This window comes from Melospiza melodia, chromosome 14, assembly GCF_035770615.1.
Source record: "Melospiza melodia melodia isolate bMelMel2 chromosome 14, bMelMel2.pri, whole genome shotgun sequence".
Classification (NCBI taxonomy): Eukaryota; Metazoa; Chordata; class Aves; order Passeriformes; family Passerellidae; genus Melospiza; species Melospiza melodia.
The window spans coordinates 4,786,620-4,802,754 of record NC_086207.1 but is presented as its reverse complement, the minus strand read 5'-3'; the positions used below and the strand labels follow the sequence as shown (position 1 = coordinate 4,802,754).

The following is a 16,135-nucleotide window of genomic DNA, read 5'->3' as shown; positions in this document are numbered from 1 at the left end:
GGGCCGAGCGGCAGCGCGGGCTGCGGGCGGCGGCGGCTGCAGTCCCAGCGCGCACCGCTGGGTGGTGCCCTCGGCCAAGGCGGCGCCGAGCGGCTGCGGCAGCGGAGGCGGCCGGGCCCGGAGCGGCACAGCCCGAGCGAGCTCAGACCAGAACCAGACCAGCCCAGCCCAGATCAGCTCAGCTTAGACCAGCCCAGCGCAGCCGGGCGGAGGTGGCAGCGGCTGCGGCAGCGAGCGCTGCCCCGTGTCACCAGCTGCCGGCACACCTCGGCTGCCTTACGGTGCGCCGGCCGGAATCTCAGAGAGCGAGGGAAGGGGCCCGCCCCGCACTTCGCCGCTCTCCGCCCGCAATCGCCCGGGACACCCGCCGCGACACCGACACCGACACCGACAGCGGCCGCCGCCGCCGCCGCCGCCGCGCCATGGCGCTCGCAAGGCAAGTGCTTTGTGTGTGTGCTTTGCTGGGGCTGCCGCTCGCTGGCGCCGAGCCCATCCGCTACTCCGTAGCCGAGGAGGCGGAAAGCGGCTCCCTGGTGGGCGAGCTGGCCGAGGACGCGGGGCTGACGCCGGCGCAGCTCTCGGCTCGCCGCGCCCGCCTGGTCTCGGAGGACGGCCGCCAGCATTTTCGCTTGGAGCGCGCCTCCGGCCGCCTCGTCGTGGCGGGGAGGCTGGACCGGGAGCAGCTGTGCGCCCAGTCCGACACCTGCATGCTCCCCTTCGAGCTGCTGCTCTCCAACCCCCTGCAGTTCTTTCGGGTAGAGGTCACCCTAGACGATATCAATGACCATTCCCCCGTCTTCCCTAATGATAGAGTGACTTTTAAGATCCCAGAGACAAGCGAGCCCGGGTCCCGTTTCCCACTTCAGGTTGCTCAGGACCTCGATATTGGCAGCAACACAGTCCAGGACTACAGCATTTCTCCTGAGAACGAGTACTTTACTGTTTCTTCTGGGACTGGAATTTCAGGGAAGAACTATCTTGAATTGGTCTTGGAAAAGCCACTAGACAGAGAGGAGAAAGCAGAGATTGGTTTCAGTGTAATTGCTGTGGATGGGGGCTCTCCTCCCAGGAGTGGCACCACTGAAGTGAAAATCGTCATTTTAGATGCAAATGACAATGCTCCCATCTTCACAGAAGAGGTGTACATTGCGAAGATTTTGGAAAACCTTGCAGAAGGCTCTGTAGTTTTGACTGTGCTGGCAACTGATCCAGATGAAGGATCAAATGGGGACATTTCATATCAACTCAGCCAAGCAGTGGGACGGAGCGATTCAGCATTTGTGATTGATTCCATAACAGGTGAAATTAAAATCACAAAACCACTGGACTTTGAGGCAGCACAAATGCATGAGCTCAGTGTGACAGCCACAGATGGAGGAGGCCTGTCAGCAATCTGCAAGGTGTTGGTGGAGGTGGTGGATGTGAATGACAATGCCCCAGAGCTGGTGGTCAGTTCCTTCAGCAGTCCCCTCCCCGAGAACACAGTGCCCGGCACGGTGGTTGCCTTGTTTACGGTCAGGGACCGGGATTCTGGTGCCAATGGGAAGATCTCCTGTGCCCTGCAGGATCAGCTCTTCTTCTCCCTGCGGCCAGCCTACAAGAATTACTATGAGCTGGTGACAGTGAGCGCGCTGGACCGCGAGGAGACGCCTCAGTACATCCTCAGTGTGACGGCAGCAGATGCGGGCTCGCCTCCTCTCACCAGCACGCACACCTTCACCGTGGACATCTCCGACGTCAATGACAATGCCCCCGTCTTCAACCAGACCTCCTACACCATGTACGTGCGTGAGAACAACGTGCCCACGGTGTTTGTGGGAGCCGTGAGCGCTGCAGATGCTGACGTGGGGCTGAATGCCAAGGTGACCTATTCCCTGGCAGCAGAGGAAGGGCCAGAGCGGGCCTGGTGCTCCTGCATCTCGGTGAACTCGGAGAAGGGACATGTGTTTGTGCTGCGGCCCCTGGACTACGAGCGCTTGAGGCAGACCGAGGTGACGGTCAGTGCCTCTGACGCGGGCTCTCCTCCGCTGAGAGCCAACGTCACCGTGCGCCTGGTGGTGCTGGACGAGAACGACAACGTCCCGCTCGTGCTCTACCCGGCCCAGGAGAGTGGCCCGGCCTCCAGTGAGCTGGTGCCCGTGTCGGCTGAGGCGGGCTACCTCATCAGCAAAGTGGTGGCCGTCGATGCCGACTCGGGACAGAACTCGTGGCTCTCCTACCACCTGCTCAGGGCCACCGACCCAGGCCTGTTTTCCGTGGGCCTGCAAAGCGGTGAGGTGCGTCTCAGGAGGCCGGTGACAGAGAGAGACAGCGTCAAGCAGAAGCTGGTGGTGCTGGTCAGAGACAACGGCAAGCCCCCGCTGTCAGCCACGGCAGCTCTCAGCGCTCTCCTGCTCAAGGACTTCTCCGACGTGCGCCTCCCGCACAGCAGCCCGGCCAGCGAGGATCAGGCCGCTGCCTCCCTGACCACCTATTTAATCATTGCCTTGGTCTTTGTCTCCCTCCTCTTCCTCATCTCCACGGCAGCGCTGCTGGCTCGCAAGGTGTGCAGGCGGAAGGAGCTGAAGGCTGGCCCTGTGCTCTATGCTGCCGACACCTTGCAGAGCGGCCTGGCCGATGCGGCCGCTGCAGGGACCCTGCCCCGCACCTATTGCTACGAGATCAGCCTCACCACGGGCTCGGGCAACAGCGAGTTCAGATTCCTCAAGCCCATCCTGCCCAGCCTGCCCCCACAGCACTGCGCCGTGGGCCAGGGCCCCGATGAGGAACAGGATTTCCCCGGTGTCCCTGTCAGCAGTGAGGACATGGCCCCAGACAATGCTGGCACTCTCTCTGCAGGACAGTTCAACGCTCTTTCCTTTGACTAGCTGGGTCTGCACAGACTGATGCTTCATGGATCTTGACAGGATGGGATCCAGGCTGGTGCATTGGGCAATGATTCTTCCTGATTATATTTTTTTTTTCGATAGGTTTAAACAATTTCTTGAAAATTCTGTTTAGAGGTAATATCTTCCACTCCAAGAAGAATTATGAACTTAAAGAAGCCAAGCTTCTCTCACTTATTAAGTAATTGGATTCAGCTCTCTCACTGCCCTTTCTAACATGTTTTAAGTGTGTGCTTACCAATCACAGCTCTGCTCTTTTTTTTCTTGCTGTCTGACAAGACAGAGGATCCTTTATTCTGAGCTTTGGACAATATCAAATCATATCCTCACTGAAATGAAAGAGGCCCGTTTTGTGGTTCAGGAAACCTCGCAAGTTTTAAGTATTAAGTCACAACATCATGTGGGCACTAGGCTCTTTATCCCTCAATTTGGGTTGTCTCTTTATGAAATGTGAGGTCTGTGTGCTTTGCTTTTTTATTTCTACCTTTGTCCATGCAGACATTGCATATCTACAGATGCATCAGTAGTGATGCCTGGTGAAACAGGGAGTTGCCCCCACCCAGCCACTGCAACACAGGCAACACCAGCTCAGGAGGGAAGGAGTTGATTTGGACCCTTTGACAACAGCAGTCTCATCTTCCTTATCTAGCAGAGAGTACAGACACAAAATGCACAACAAAACCTTCCTTTGGCTTACAAGAAGGGCTTGGGTATTCTGTCACCTCAAGATTGCCTTGGAAATAAAGATGAACAAACAGTGTTAGAGTAAACTGTAATTGAACAGAGCTGTAATATGTAACAGAAACATGTTCATTGTCATTGAATGCAATGAAGGAAAAATCCACAGTTATTAAAAGACAGTTATAGGAAGGAAGAATCAAGAAGAACTTAAAAAAAGATGTTGTGTTTGCTCCATTCATTGTTTTTCCTGAATCCCAAGTCTTCTTGATGGGACTGGAAAGTTGTCCCCACATGATTTTCTGTGTTGTGTTAGAGCATTTGCATATCCATGTTTGCTCTTTCTCCCTCTAGCAACTGAAATGTACCGAACACTGTACTGAGCCTGTTCCTCCAGAGAAGGACTGCCACCCCATCTAGAATAACTGCTTGTTAGAGTAATGTCTGCAATGCATGAAATGATCAGAAAGCCTCCCTTATGCTGTGATGTGCTGGAGTGATACAGTTTAATGTTGTAAATTGGTGTAACTCTGGGATTAGAAACAGAAAAAGATTTTAGACATAAATAAAGAGAACACCCTGACTGCATTAGTGGAGACAGAATATTTTGTATAGTCGTTGTTTCTGGGAAGCCCTGTCAAGGTTTCCCAAAATTCTGGGAGTTACTTACTCAGTGTGTCCTTTGTTTGAAGCAATGTTAGGTGTGTACAGCTCCTGAATAGGGAAGATGCAGCCAGGAGAGTGCTCATTTACATGCCAATGCTGTCACCATCGCCCTATCCCTGTGAGGTTTTTCCTTTGGTAGAATTGATCGTTGTAGGCTGTGCCTCGCCTTTCAGCTGCCTTTTTTGTGCTTCTGGAAAGCAAGGGATTTACAAGTACTGAGACGCAGTGTCACATGGCACAAGACCCTTTCTTCTTTGGATTTTGGATGCCGCTGTCGGAGATGTGTTCTCTCTGTGGTTTGCTTTCTTGTCACTGTCACAAGACTAGAAAAGCTTTCCTTTTCATTCATACATTGAATATCTGCACATGTTTCAGTAGTGCTGCCTGCTGAAGCAGGGAGTTGCTCCCACCCAGCCATTGCAACAGAGGCACTGCCAACTCAGTAGGGAAGGAGGTGATTTTGACCCTTTGACAACAGCAGTCTCATCTTCCTTATCTAGCAGGGCCACAGAGTGCACAACAAAACCTTACTTTGGCTTAAAGAAGGGCTTGGATGTTCTGTTCACACGGGATTGCCTTGGAAATATGGCAGCATAAACAGTGTTAGAGTAGACTATAGAACTGAACAGAGCTGTAACATGTAACAGACACATGTTCCTTGTCAATGAATGCATTGAAGGAAAAATCAACAAATACTGAAACACAATTATTGGAAGGTGGAGTCAAGAAGTGTTGGGAAGGATGCAAATTTGACAAGAAAGTCTCACAGTTCTGTGTGCTTGGTAGAAAGATTTTTGAATGTATCCTCTGAAGAATGAAGAGAAATGAAAACAAGTTTTGATACAGAAGAAAAGAATTGCTGAGCCAGTCTTACTGGATAACCAAGGAGGCAAATGGTGTGTTCGTCTGAATGGGGTTTTATGGCTAAGAGCAAAGGATAAACACACCTCAAACATAAGATGTTTTTACCAAGCAGAAAAATACCAGAGGCAAACAGACATGGCGATGTTGCAAATGGAAAAAAGGTCTCCGAATTTTGCACAGCAAGAAAACTGAAAAACAACTTCTAGCTTAAGCTGTGACAGACTAACTTCAAGTGATTGGAGGTTAGTTACATGAATATGGTAATTATAGTCGTTATGATAGGCTACAGGTAAAAGTTAAGATATAGGTTGGTTCTTGTATTAAGATGCTCTGCAAAGAAAACGATATTATGCATTGAAACCAAAATTAAAGGGTCTTCAGCCTTGTCTGCAGCTGGAGATGACAGCAGTAGGCACAGGCCCTGATAGCTATGACCTTTGCCTGTTGTAACATCTTGGATAAAATAAACTGCACTTTGAAGAGCTTCCTAGAGTCCTTTGTCTCCCATTCAGGCTCTAATGAAGAAGAGCTTTTTAAAAAAGACATTGAGATTGCTCTTTTTATTGCTTTTCCTGAATCTCAAGATTTCTGGATGAGACTAGAAGGCTGTCCCTGCTTGATTTTCTGTGTTTGTGCCCGAGAATTTGCATTCCCATGTTTACCCTTTCTCCTCTGAAATGTACTGAGCATTCTACTGAGCCTGTTACTCTAGAGGACTGTCACACCCTCTAAAATAACTGGCTGTTTGAATAATGTCTGCAATGCATGAAATACTCCAAAAGCCGGCCTCACACTGTATTGTGCTGAAGTGATACAGTTTCCCATTGCAAAGGAGTATAACTCTGGGATTAGAAACAGAAAAAAAGGTGTTAAACTGGAATAAAGAGAAAGCTGTGACTGCTTTAGTGGATAAAGAACACTTTGAAGAGGCGTTCCTTCTGGGAAAGATCCTTCAAGGCTTTTCAAAATTCTGCGTATTATTTGTCACTCTGTCCCTTGTCTGAAGAATGTTAGGTGCGTACAGTACCAGAGTGCGGAGATGCAGCCGGCAGAGTGTTCATTGGCATGCCCGTGCTGTCACCAATCGTCCTACCTCTGTGCTGTTTCTCCTCTCGTGGAATGCGGCTTGGCCATTGTGGGTTGAGCCTCGTCTTTGTGCTGCGCTGGTTGAGGCCGCGTTCGGTTGCCGGCCCCGGCTGTCTCGCTGCCTTGGGGATCGCGGGCCGGGCCGAGCGGCAGCGCGGGCTGCGGGCGGCGGCGGCTGCAGTCCCAGCGCGCACCGCTGGGTGGTGCCCTCGGCCAAGGCGGCGCCGAGCGGCTGCGGCAGCGGAGGCGGCCGGGCCCGGAGCGGCACAGCCCGAGCGAGCTCAGACCAGAACCAGCCCAGCCCAGCTGAGCTCAGTTCAGCTTAGAGCAGCCCAGCTCAGCCGGGCGGAGGTGGCAGCGGCTGCGGCAGCGAGCGCTGCCCCGTGTCACCCGCTGCCGGCACACCCCGGCCGTGTTACGGACCGCCGGCCGGAACCTCAGACAGCGAGGAAAGGCGCCCGCCCCGCACTTCGCCGCCCTCCGCCCGCAATCGCCCGGGACACCCGCCGCGACACCGACACCGACACGGACCGCCGCCGCGCCATGGCGCTCGCAAGGCAAGTGCTTTGTGTGTGTGCTTTGCTGGGGCTGCCGCTCGCTGGCGCCGAGCCCATCCGCTACTCCGTAGCCGAGGAGGCGGAAAGCGGCTCCCTGGTGGGCGAGCTGGCCGAGGACGCGGGGCTGACGCCGGCGCAGCTCTCGGCTCGCCGCGCCCGCCTGGTCTCGGAGGACGGCCGCCAGCATTTTCGCTTGGAGCGCGCCTCCGGCCGCCTCGTCGTGGCGGGGAGGCTGGACCGGGAGCAGCTGTGTGCCCAGTCCGACACCTGCATGCTCCCCTTCGAGCTGCTGCTCTCCGATCCCCTGCAGTTCTTTCGGGTCGAGGTAGATCTGGAGGACATAAATGACCACTCGCCTGTCTTCCCCAAAAATCGAGTCACTTTTAAGATCCTGGAAAGGAGTGATCCGGGCTCTCGTTTTCCACTCGAGGTGGCTCGGGACCTCGACATTGGCAGCAATACGGTCCTAGCATACAGCATCTCTCCCGAAAATGACTACTTCAGTGTCTCCTATGGAAGTCGGAGTAATGGTGACAAATATCTTGAACTTGTTTTGGAAAAGTCACTAGACAGAGAGGAGCAGGCAGAGATGGGTTTCAGTGTAATTGCTGTAGATGGTGGCTCTCCTCCAAAAAGTGGGAAAACCGAGATCTCTATTATCATTCTGGATGTAAATGACAATGCTCCCATATTCACGCAAGTGCGTTACATTGCGAAGATTCTAGAGAACATACCCGAAGGCTCTGTGGTTCTGTCTGTTTTAGCAACTGATCCGGATGCAGGAGTTAATGGGGACATATCCTACCAACTCAATGAAGCAGTCGGTCAGAGCAATTCTGTATTCAGGATTGATCCAATAACTGGTGAAATTAAACTCACAGAAACTCTGGACTTTGAGGCAGCACAAATGCATGACCTCAGTGTGACGGCTACAGATGGTGGAGGCCTGTCAGCAATCTGCAAGGTGTTGGTGGAGGTGGTGGATGTGAATGACAATGCCCCAGAGCTGGTGGTCAGTTCCTTCAGCAGTCCCCTCCCCGAGAACACAGTGCCCGGCACGGTGGTTGCCCTATTTACAGTTAGGGACCGGGATTCTGGTGCCAACGGGAAGATCTCCTGTGCCCTGCAGGATCAGCTCTTCTTCTCCCTGCGGCCAGCCTACAAGAATTACTATGAGCTGGTGACAGTGAGCGCGCTGGACCGCGAGGAGATGCCTCAGCACATCCTCAGTGTGACGGCAGCAGATGCGGGCTCGCCTCCTCTCACCAGCACGCACACCTTCACCGTGGACATCTCCGACGTCAATGACAATGCCCCCGTCTTCAACCAGACCTCCTACACCATGTACGTGCGTGAGAACAACGTGCCCACGGTGTTTGTGGGAGCCGTGAGCGCTGCAGATGCTGACGTGGGGCTGAATGCCAAGGTGACCTATTCCCTGGCAGCAGAGCAAGGGCCAGAGCGGGCCTGGTGCTCCTGCATCTCGGTGAACTCGGAGAAGGGACACGTGTTTGTGCTGCGGCCCCTGGACTACGAGCGCTTGAGGCAGACCGAGGTGACGGTCAGTGCCTCTGACGCGGGCTCTCCTCCACTGAGAGCCAACGTCACCGTGCGCCTGGTGGTGCTGGATGAGAACGACAACGCCCCGCTCGTGCTCTACCCGGCCCAGGAGAGCGGCCCGGCCTCCAGTGAGCTGGTGCCCGTGTCGGCTGAGGCGGGCTATCTCATCAGCAAAGTGGTGGCCGTCGATGCCGACTCGGGACAGAACTCGTGGCTCTCCTACCACCTGCTCAGGGCCACCGACCCAGGCCTGTTTTCCGTGGGCCTGCAAAGCGGCGAGGTGTGTCTCAGGAGGCCGGTGACAGAGAGAGACAGCGTCAAGCAGAAGCTGGTGGTGCTGGTCAGAGACAACGGCAAGCCCCCGCTGTCAGCCACGGCAGCTCTCAGCGCTCTCCTGCTCAAGGACTTCTCCGACGTGCGCCTCCCACACAGCAGCCCGACCGGCGAGGATCAGGCCGCCGCCTCCCTGACCACCTATGTAATCATTGCCTTGGTCTTTGTCTCCCTCCTCTTCCTCATCTCCACGGCAGTGCTGCTGGTTCGCAAGGTGTGCAGGAGGAAGGAGCTGAAGGCTGGCCCTGTGCTCTATGCTGCCGACACCTTGCAGAGCGGCCTGGCCGATGCGGCCGCTGCAGGGACCCTGCCCCGCGCCTATTGCTACGAGATCAGCCTCACCACGGGCTCGGGCAACAGCGAGTTCAGATTCCTCAAGCCCAGCCTGCCCCCACAGCACTGCGCCGTGGGCCAGGGTCCCGATGAGGAACAGGATTTCCCCTGTGTCCCTGTCAGCAGCGAGGACATGGCCCCAGACAATGCTGGCACACTCTCTGCAGGACAGTTCAACGCTCTTTCCTTTGACTAGCTGGGGTCTGCACAGACAGAGGCTTCATTGCACTTGGGAGAACGGGACCTGAGCCACAGTGTGTTACAATGCTGCCTTTATAGAAATTTGCGTTTTTCATTGGTTTGCCCAGCTTCTTGCAAATTCTCTTTGAAATCAATGTCTGCTACTCAAAAAGCGATGAATGGAAATAAAATAAGCCAAGGTTTTCTTGCTTACTTTTTAATGTGTTTCACCTTTGCTACTGCCTTTTCTAATTAGCTTATGTATGTGGTTCGTTCTCAATCTATGATCTGCATTCTCCTGCTCTCCAACAAGACTGAGGATCATTTTATTCTGATCTTTAAGGCAGTATCATCATTCACCAAACAAATCATATCCACACTGATATCTAAAAAGAATTTCCCACGTCTGGAAAACCAGGAAGATTTGAGTTCTGAATCACAATGACAAATGAGCACTAGGCCCTTTCTTCCCTGGACTCTGGATGTCTCTGTCTGAGATGGGAGCTCTGTGTGCTTTGCCTTCTTGACACTCTGTTTGTCCATGCAGACACTGAATATCTACAGATGCATCAGTAGTGCTGTCTGGTGAACCAGGGAGTTGCTCCCACCCAGCCACTGCAACACAGGCAATGCCAGCTCAGCAGGGAAGGAGGTGATTTGGACCCTTTCACAACAGCAGACTCATCTTCCTTATCTGGTTTAGAGCAGAGCAGCAAAATGCACAAAAATTTCCTTTGGCACACAAGAAGGGCCAGGATGTTCTGTCACTTCAGAATTGCCTTGGAATTACAGGAGCACAAACAGTGTTAGAGTAGACTGTAATTGAACAGAATTGTAGAAACATATTCATAGTCATCTACTGCATTGAAGAAAAAATTCACATATACTAAATCACAATTTATATAAGACAGAGTGAAGAGAGCTTCAAAAGAAAAGATATTGAGTTTAGTCTTTTCATTGTTGTTCCTGAATCCCAAGGCTTCTTGATGGCACTAGAAAGCTGTCCCCATACGATTTATTGTGTTTGTATCAGAGCATTTGCATTCCCACGTTTGCACTTTCTCCTCTGAAATGTGCTGAGCACTGTACTGAGCCTGTTCCTCTAGAGAACAACTACCACCCTATGTAGAATAACTGTTGTTTGATTGATGTCTATGATGCATGAAATGCTCAGAAAGCCTCCCTCAGGATTTTATATGCTGAAGTGATACAGTTCAAGTGTTGTAAATTGGTATAACTCTGGGGTTAGAAACTGAAAAATAGAGTTAGACTGAAATAAAGTGAACAACATCACTACTTTGGGGAGACAGAATTTTTGTAGATATGTTCCTTCTGGGAATGCCCTGACAAGACTTATCAAAATTATGCGACTAACTGTTTCACTGTGTCCTCTGTCTGATGCAGTGAGGGGTGGGTTCAGCGCCTGAGTGTGGAGATGCAGCCAGTGCAGTGTTCATTAGCAGGCCGATGCTGTCACCATGGCACTGTCACTGTGCGAATTCTCCTGCTGAGGGCCGAGGCTCTGTCTTCCTGGGTTGTGCCTCGTCTTTGGGCTGCCCTGGTTGAGGCCGCGTTCCGTTGCCGGCCCCGGCTGTCTCGCTGCCTTGGGGATCGCGGGCCGGGCCGAGCGGCAGCGCGGGCTGCGGGCGGCGGCGGCTGCAGTCCCAGCGCGCACCGCTGGGTGGTGCCCTCGGCCAAGGCGGCGCCGAGCGGCTGCGGCAGCGGAGGCGGCCGGGCCCGGAGCGGCGCAGCCCGAGCGAGCTCAGACCAGAACCAGCCCAGCCCAGCTGAGCTCAGTTCAGCTTAGAGCAGCCCAGCTCAGTCGGGCGGAGGTGGCAGCGGCTGCGGCAGCGAGCGCTGCCCCGTGTCACCTGCTGCCGGCACACCCCGGCTGCCTTACGGAGCGCCGGCCGGAATCTGAGACAGCGAGGGAAGGCGCCCGCCCCGCACTTCGCCGCTCTCCGCCCACAGTCGCCCGGGACACCCGCCGGGATACCGTCACCGACACGGGCCGCCGCCGCCGCCGCCGCGCCATGGCGCTCGCAAGGCAAGTGCTTTGTGTGTGTGCTTTGCTGGGGCTGCCGCTCGCTGGCGCCGAGCCCATCCGCTACTCCGTAGCCGAGGAGGCGGAAAGCGGCTCCCTGGTGGGCGAGCTGGCCGAGGACGCGGGGCTGACGCCGGCGCAGCTCTCGGCTCGCCGCGCCCGCCTGGTCTCGGAGGACGGCCGCCAGCATTTTCGCTTGGAGCGCGCCTCCGGCTGCCTCGTCGTGGCGGGGAGGCTGGACCGGGAGCAGCTGTGCGCCCAGTCCGACACCTGCATGCTCCCCTTCGAGTTGCTGCTCTCCAACCCCCTGCAGTTCTTTCGGGTCGAGGTAGATCTGGAGGACATAAATGACCACTCACCTGTCTTCCCCGAGGAAAGAGTCACTTTTAGGATCCCTGAAACGAGCGATTCAGGCTCTCGTTTCCCACTGGAGGAGGCTCAGGATCTAGATATTGGCAGCAACGCTGTCCAGGTTTACAGCATTACTCCCGAGAATGAGCATTTCAGTGTCTCCTATGGGACTGGGATTACAGGGAAGAAGTATCTTGAACTTGTTTTGGAGAAGCCACTAGACAGAGAGGAGCAGGAAGAGATGGGTTTCAGACTTATTGCTGTAGATGGGGGCTCTCCACCCAGAAGTGGGACCACTGAAATCAATGTTGTCATTCTAGATGTAAATGACAATTCTCCGATGTTCACACAGGAGGAGTACATAGGAAAGATTCGGGAGAACATGCCAGAAGGTTCAGTGGTGTTGACTGTGCTGGCAACTGACCCAGATGCAGGAGTTAATGGTGAGATTTCCTATCAAATCAGCCAGGCAGTGGGACAGAGTGATTCTGCATTTGTGATTGATCCCATAACTGGTGAAATTAAACTCACAAAACCACTGGACTTTGAGGCAGCACAGAATCATGAAATCCGTGTGAGAGCCACAGATGGTGGAGGGCTGTCAGCAATCTGCAAGGTGTTGGTGGAGGTGGTGGATGTGAATGACAATGCCCCAGAGCTGGTGGTCAGTTCCTTCAGCAGTCCCCTCCCCGAGAACACAGTGCCCGGCACGGTGGTTGCCCTGTTTACGGTCAGGGACCGGGATTCTGGTGCCAACGGGAAGATCTCCTGTGCCCTGCAGGATCAGCTCTTCTTCTCCCTGCGGCCAGCCTACAAGAATTACTATGAGCTGGTGACAGTGAGCGCGCTGGACCGCGAGGAGACGCCTCAGTACATCCTCAGTGTGACGGCAGCAGATGCGGGCTCGCCTCCTCTCACCAGCACGCACACTTTCACCGTGGACATCTCCGACGTCAATGACAATGCCCCCGTCTTCAACCAGACCTCCTACACCATGTACGTGCGTGAGAACAACGTGCCCACGGTGTTTGTGGGAGCCGTGAGCGCTGCAGATGCTGACGTGGGGCTGAATGCCAAGGTGACCTATTCCCTGGCAGCAGAGCAAGGGCCAGAGCGGGCCTGGTGCTCCTGCATCTCGGTGAACTCAGAGAAGGGACACGTGTTTGTGCTGCGGCCCCTGGACTACGAGCGCTTGAGGCAGACCGAGGTGACGGTCAGTGCCTCTGACGCGGGCTCTCCTCCGCTGAGAGCCAACGTCACCGTGCGCCTGGTGGTGCTGGACGAGAACGACAACGCCCCGCTCGTGCTCTACCCGGCCCAGGAGAGCGGCCCGGCCTCCAGTGAGCTGGTGCCCGTGTCGGCTGAGGCGGGCTACCTCATCAGCAAAGTGGTGGCCGTCGATGCCGACTCGGGACAGAACTCGTGGCTCTCCTACCACCTGCTCAGGGCCACCGACCCAGGCCTGTTTTCCGTGGGCCTGCAAAGCGGCGAGGTGCGTCTCAGGAGGCCGGTGACAGAGAGAGACAGCGTCAAGCAGAAGCTGGTGGTGCTGGTCAGAGACAACGGCAAGCCCCCGCTGTCAGCCACGGCAGCTCTCAGCGCTCTCCTGCTCAAGGACTTCTCCGACGTGCGCCTCCCGCACAGCAGCCCGGCCAGCGAGGATCAGGCCGCCGCCTCCCTGACCACCTATTTAATCATTGCCTTGGTCTTTGTCTCCCTCCTCTTCCTCATCTCCACCACAGTCCTCGTGGCTCGCAAGGTGTGCAGGAGGAAGGAGCTGAAGGCTGGCCCTGTGCTCTATGCTGCCGACACCTTGCAGAGCGGCCTGGCCGATGCAGCCGCTGCAGGGACCCTGCCCCGCGCCTATTGCTACGAGATCAGCCTCACCACGGGCTCGGGCAACAGCGAGTTCAGATTCCTCAAGCCCATCCTGCCCAGCCTGCCCCCACAGCACTGCGCCGTGGGCCAGGGCCCCAATGAGGAACAGGATTTCCCCGGTGTCCCTGTCAGCAGCGAGGACATGGCCCCAGACAATGCTGGCACACTCTCTGCAGGACAGTTCAACGCTCTTTCCTTTGACTAGCTGGGGTCTGCACAGCCAGCGGCTTCGTGGCCTATGTGGGAAGGAAGATATCCAGGCCACAGCATGTGGCAGTGGTACCTCTAGAGTAAATTTGTATTTTCAATTGGTGTAATCAACTTCCTTCAAAACTCATTTCAGAATAAATATTTTCTGCCCCTCCATAGCACAAATAAGAAAGAAAAGTCACTCAGGTTCTCACACTGAGGCAATTCTATGTTTCAGCTGTTATGGTAATTTCTGGGAAGTGTTTAAGAGTGGGGTTAGCACTCCAGCTATGCTGTTTTCTCTCTTTCTTTGTAACTAGGCAGTCAAGCTTTTCTTCTGTCTCATGACACAAACGCACACTTTGGCAGACTCTTCCAGATCTTCTCCTTCATAACATTTAGAAAACCCCTTTCCCAGCTCAGGAAAGCAAATATGTTGAGAATACATTGTCACAGCGTTTTGTGAGGACTGGGCTCTTTCTTCCCTGGGTTCTGGATGGCTCTGTCTGAGATGAGGTGGGTTCTATGTGCTTTGGTTTCCGTCAGTCTGTACAGACGCTGAGTGTCTGCCTATCTTTCACTAGTGCTGCCTGGTGGAGTTGCTCCCATCCAACCTCTGCAATGCAGGCAGTTGAAGCTCAGCTGCCAAGAAGAGTATTCTGACCCTCTGAGTACAGGAGTCTCATCCTCTCCAGGGCAGAGAAGAGCAGTAACATGAAAAAATATGAAGTAAAAAGTATGAAAAAATATTCTTTTTGCCCTATAAAGCATTGCTCGGTGTTCTGTCTCCTTGAAATACAGAAATATAACAGCACAAATGGTGTTTGGTTTACTATAACTGTACAAAGTTTTTAAAAAATGTTCTTTTCCTTTGGCTATATTTGATGAAAACTCTGTATGTGCTTCAGAGGCCATTTTCTGAAGGGTAGAATCAACATGAAATGATAAAAAGGAGATTGATGCTGGTCATCTAATTGTTCCTGTGGTAAAAAGGAGGTTGATGCTGGTCTTCTTATTGTTCCTGTATACAGTACTTTCTTGTTGGGAGTAGAAAGCTATTCCCAGTAGAAATCTACTATCCCCAATAGTAGAAAGCTATTATTTTCTCCAGTTGTGTTAGAGCATTTGCATTCTCCTTTTTTCTCTTTCTCCTGCTACTCTCTGAACTGAGTTTCAGCATTGTCTTTCTTTTTCTGCTTAAGGACTGGCTCTCCATGTATAATTGATTACTTGAATGATGTCTGTGATGCACGGAATATTCAGAGAGCCTCACGCTGTGTTTTGTTGAAGTTATAAAGTTTAATATTACAAACTTGAGTATCCCCGAGTGTAAAACTTAAATAAAGAGATCACCAGAATGTCTTGTGTGGAGACAGTTTTTGTTTTTTCCTTTGGCCTACCTAGTGGGTGAGTGGGCATATCTCTCCAGTTTCAAGATGCAGCTGATAAAGCATTCAGGAACATTGGGAATGGAATTGTTATCAGGCCTCTATGAGAATCGACCTTTAGGCTGAGATGGAGCCCAGGCAGGTCAGGGGAAACTGGGCCCGAGCTCCAAACAGGCCCTTGGTGTGCTCTGTCTCTATAAAGCTGTGATGCAGGGGAGTGACCTTCTCAAATCTCCTGACAGCTGCCATCCACAGATGGCAATGACGAGGTGTTTGTAACACTTCAGGTGCAGGAATTTTGGGAAAGACTGGCACAGAACCAGTAAGTACTTACCTTGGGAAGTATTTTTAGGGAGTGCCTGGAGGTGGGAATTTGGCAATTCAATAAAAGAATAAAAACTGCTACCAGGGAGAAGATTTGGTATAGTGAAATGCCAAGGACTACAGCAGGACTACTTTCACAAGGCCCAGATGAAAAGGTAAGTCCTGGGGATGAAATGGTGCTGTGATGCTGAAGAAGACCGGAAAACTGATGAACAGCAAGGATCAAGTGATCCATAATCCAGTTAATCTGGGAAGACACAGGGTTTCTGCTGTGCTGTGTTCTGCTCCACAAATACGCTGGTGGAGGGCTAGATTAATCTCATTTTAACCAAGGAACCTGCAGGCAGATCCCCCTTCCCACTGGTGAGAAAGCCACCTGCAAACAAGAAGTCTGCACGCAAACTTCTTTTAATGGAACTGGAAAAATTAAGAATAAAACTGGTTTACTCTGTGAAAGTCCTGTAGTGTCTTGACTGAGTGGAACAGGGGCACACCTCCATTCCCAGGACCAGGATCTGCTTGGCATTCTGTGTGTGGCTGAATTCCTGTGTGAAGCTACTTTTACTCAATGTTCTCCACATCTAAAGGGATGCCAGATTACCTGTGCAAATCTCTTCCACTGGTGTGTGGTATTAAAGAGAATTGCTCTGTGCCTCTTACTGAGATCACTAGGGACCATCACCTTCTGTAGTTAAACTTCTGGGGTTTGAGTCATTCCAATTTGAAGCTTCAAGGGTCTGAGGACATTCATAAACAGTTGGTTTATTATTGCTTTTACCCTGTGAGAGGGGGAGACAGTGTCCTGTCTTGAAAGGCCTG

At 53.1% G+C, this 16,135-nt stretch overlaps 3 protein-coding genes across 3 annotated transcripts; all 3 read left to right on the top strand.

Annotated features, from left to right (window-relative positions):
* Positions 1-318: 318 nt before the first annotated feature.
* On the top strand, positions 319-5,578 carry LOC134424618 (protocadherin beta-15-like). The gene has a single exon (XM_063168502.1). The coding sequence runs from the start codon at positions 423-425 to the stop codon at positions 2,865-2,867; it is 2,445 nt and encodes an 814-aa protein (XP_063024572.1). The 5' UTR covers positions 319-422; the 3' UTR covers positions 2,868-5,578.
* Positions 5,579-6,491: 913 nt separating this feature from the next.
* LOC134424617 (protocadherin beta-15-like) lies at positions 6,492-10,438 on the top strand. Its single transcript, XM_063168501.1, has one exon. The coding sequence runs from the start codon at positions 6,723-6,725 to the stop codon at positions 9,156-9,158; it is 2,436 nt and encodes an 811-aa protein (XP_063024571.1). The 5' UTR covers positions 6,492-6,722; the 3' UTR covers positions 9,159-10,438.
* A 514-nt stretch (positions 10,439-10,952) lies between these two features.
* LOC134424616 (protocadherin beta-15-like) lies at positions 10,953-14,973 on the top strand. The gene has a single exon (XM_063168499.1). The coding sequence runs from the start codon at positions 11,176-11,178 to the stop codon at positions 13,618-13,620; it is 2,445 nt and encodes an 814-aa protein (XP_063024569.1). The 5' UTR covers positions 10,953-11,175; the 3' UTR covers positions 13,621-14,973.
* The last annotated feature ends 1,162 nt before the right edge of the window (positions 14,974-16,135 follow it).

Bases quoted from the DNA above. Each gene is read 5' to 3' on its own strand.
- LOC134424617 (XM_063168501.1), top strand. From the start codon at position 6,723: ATGGCGCTCGCAAGGCAAGTGCTTTGTGTGTGTGCTTTGCTGGGGCTG.
- LOC134424618 (XM_063168502.1), top strand. From the start codon at position 423: ATGGCGCTCGCAAGGCAAGTGCTTTGTGTGTGTGCTTTGCTGGGGCTG.
- LOC134424616 (XM_063168499.1), top strand. From the start codon at position 11,176: ATGGCGCTCGCAAGGCAAGTGCTTTGTGTGTGTGCTTTGCTGGGGCTG.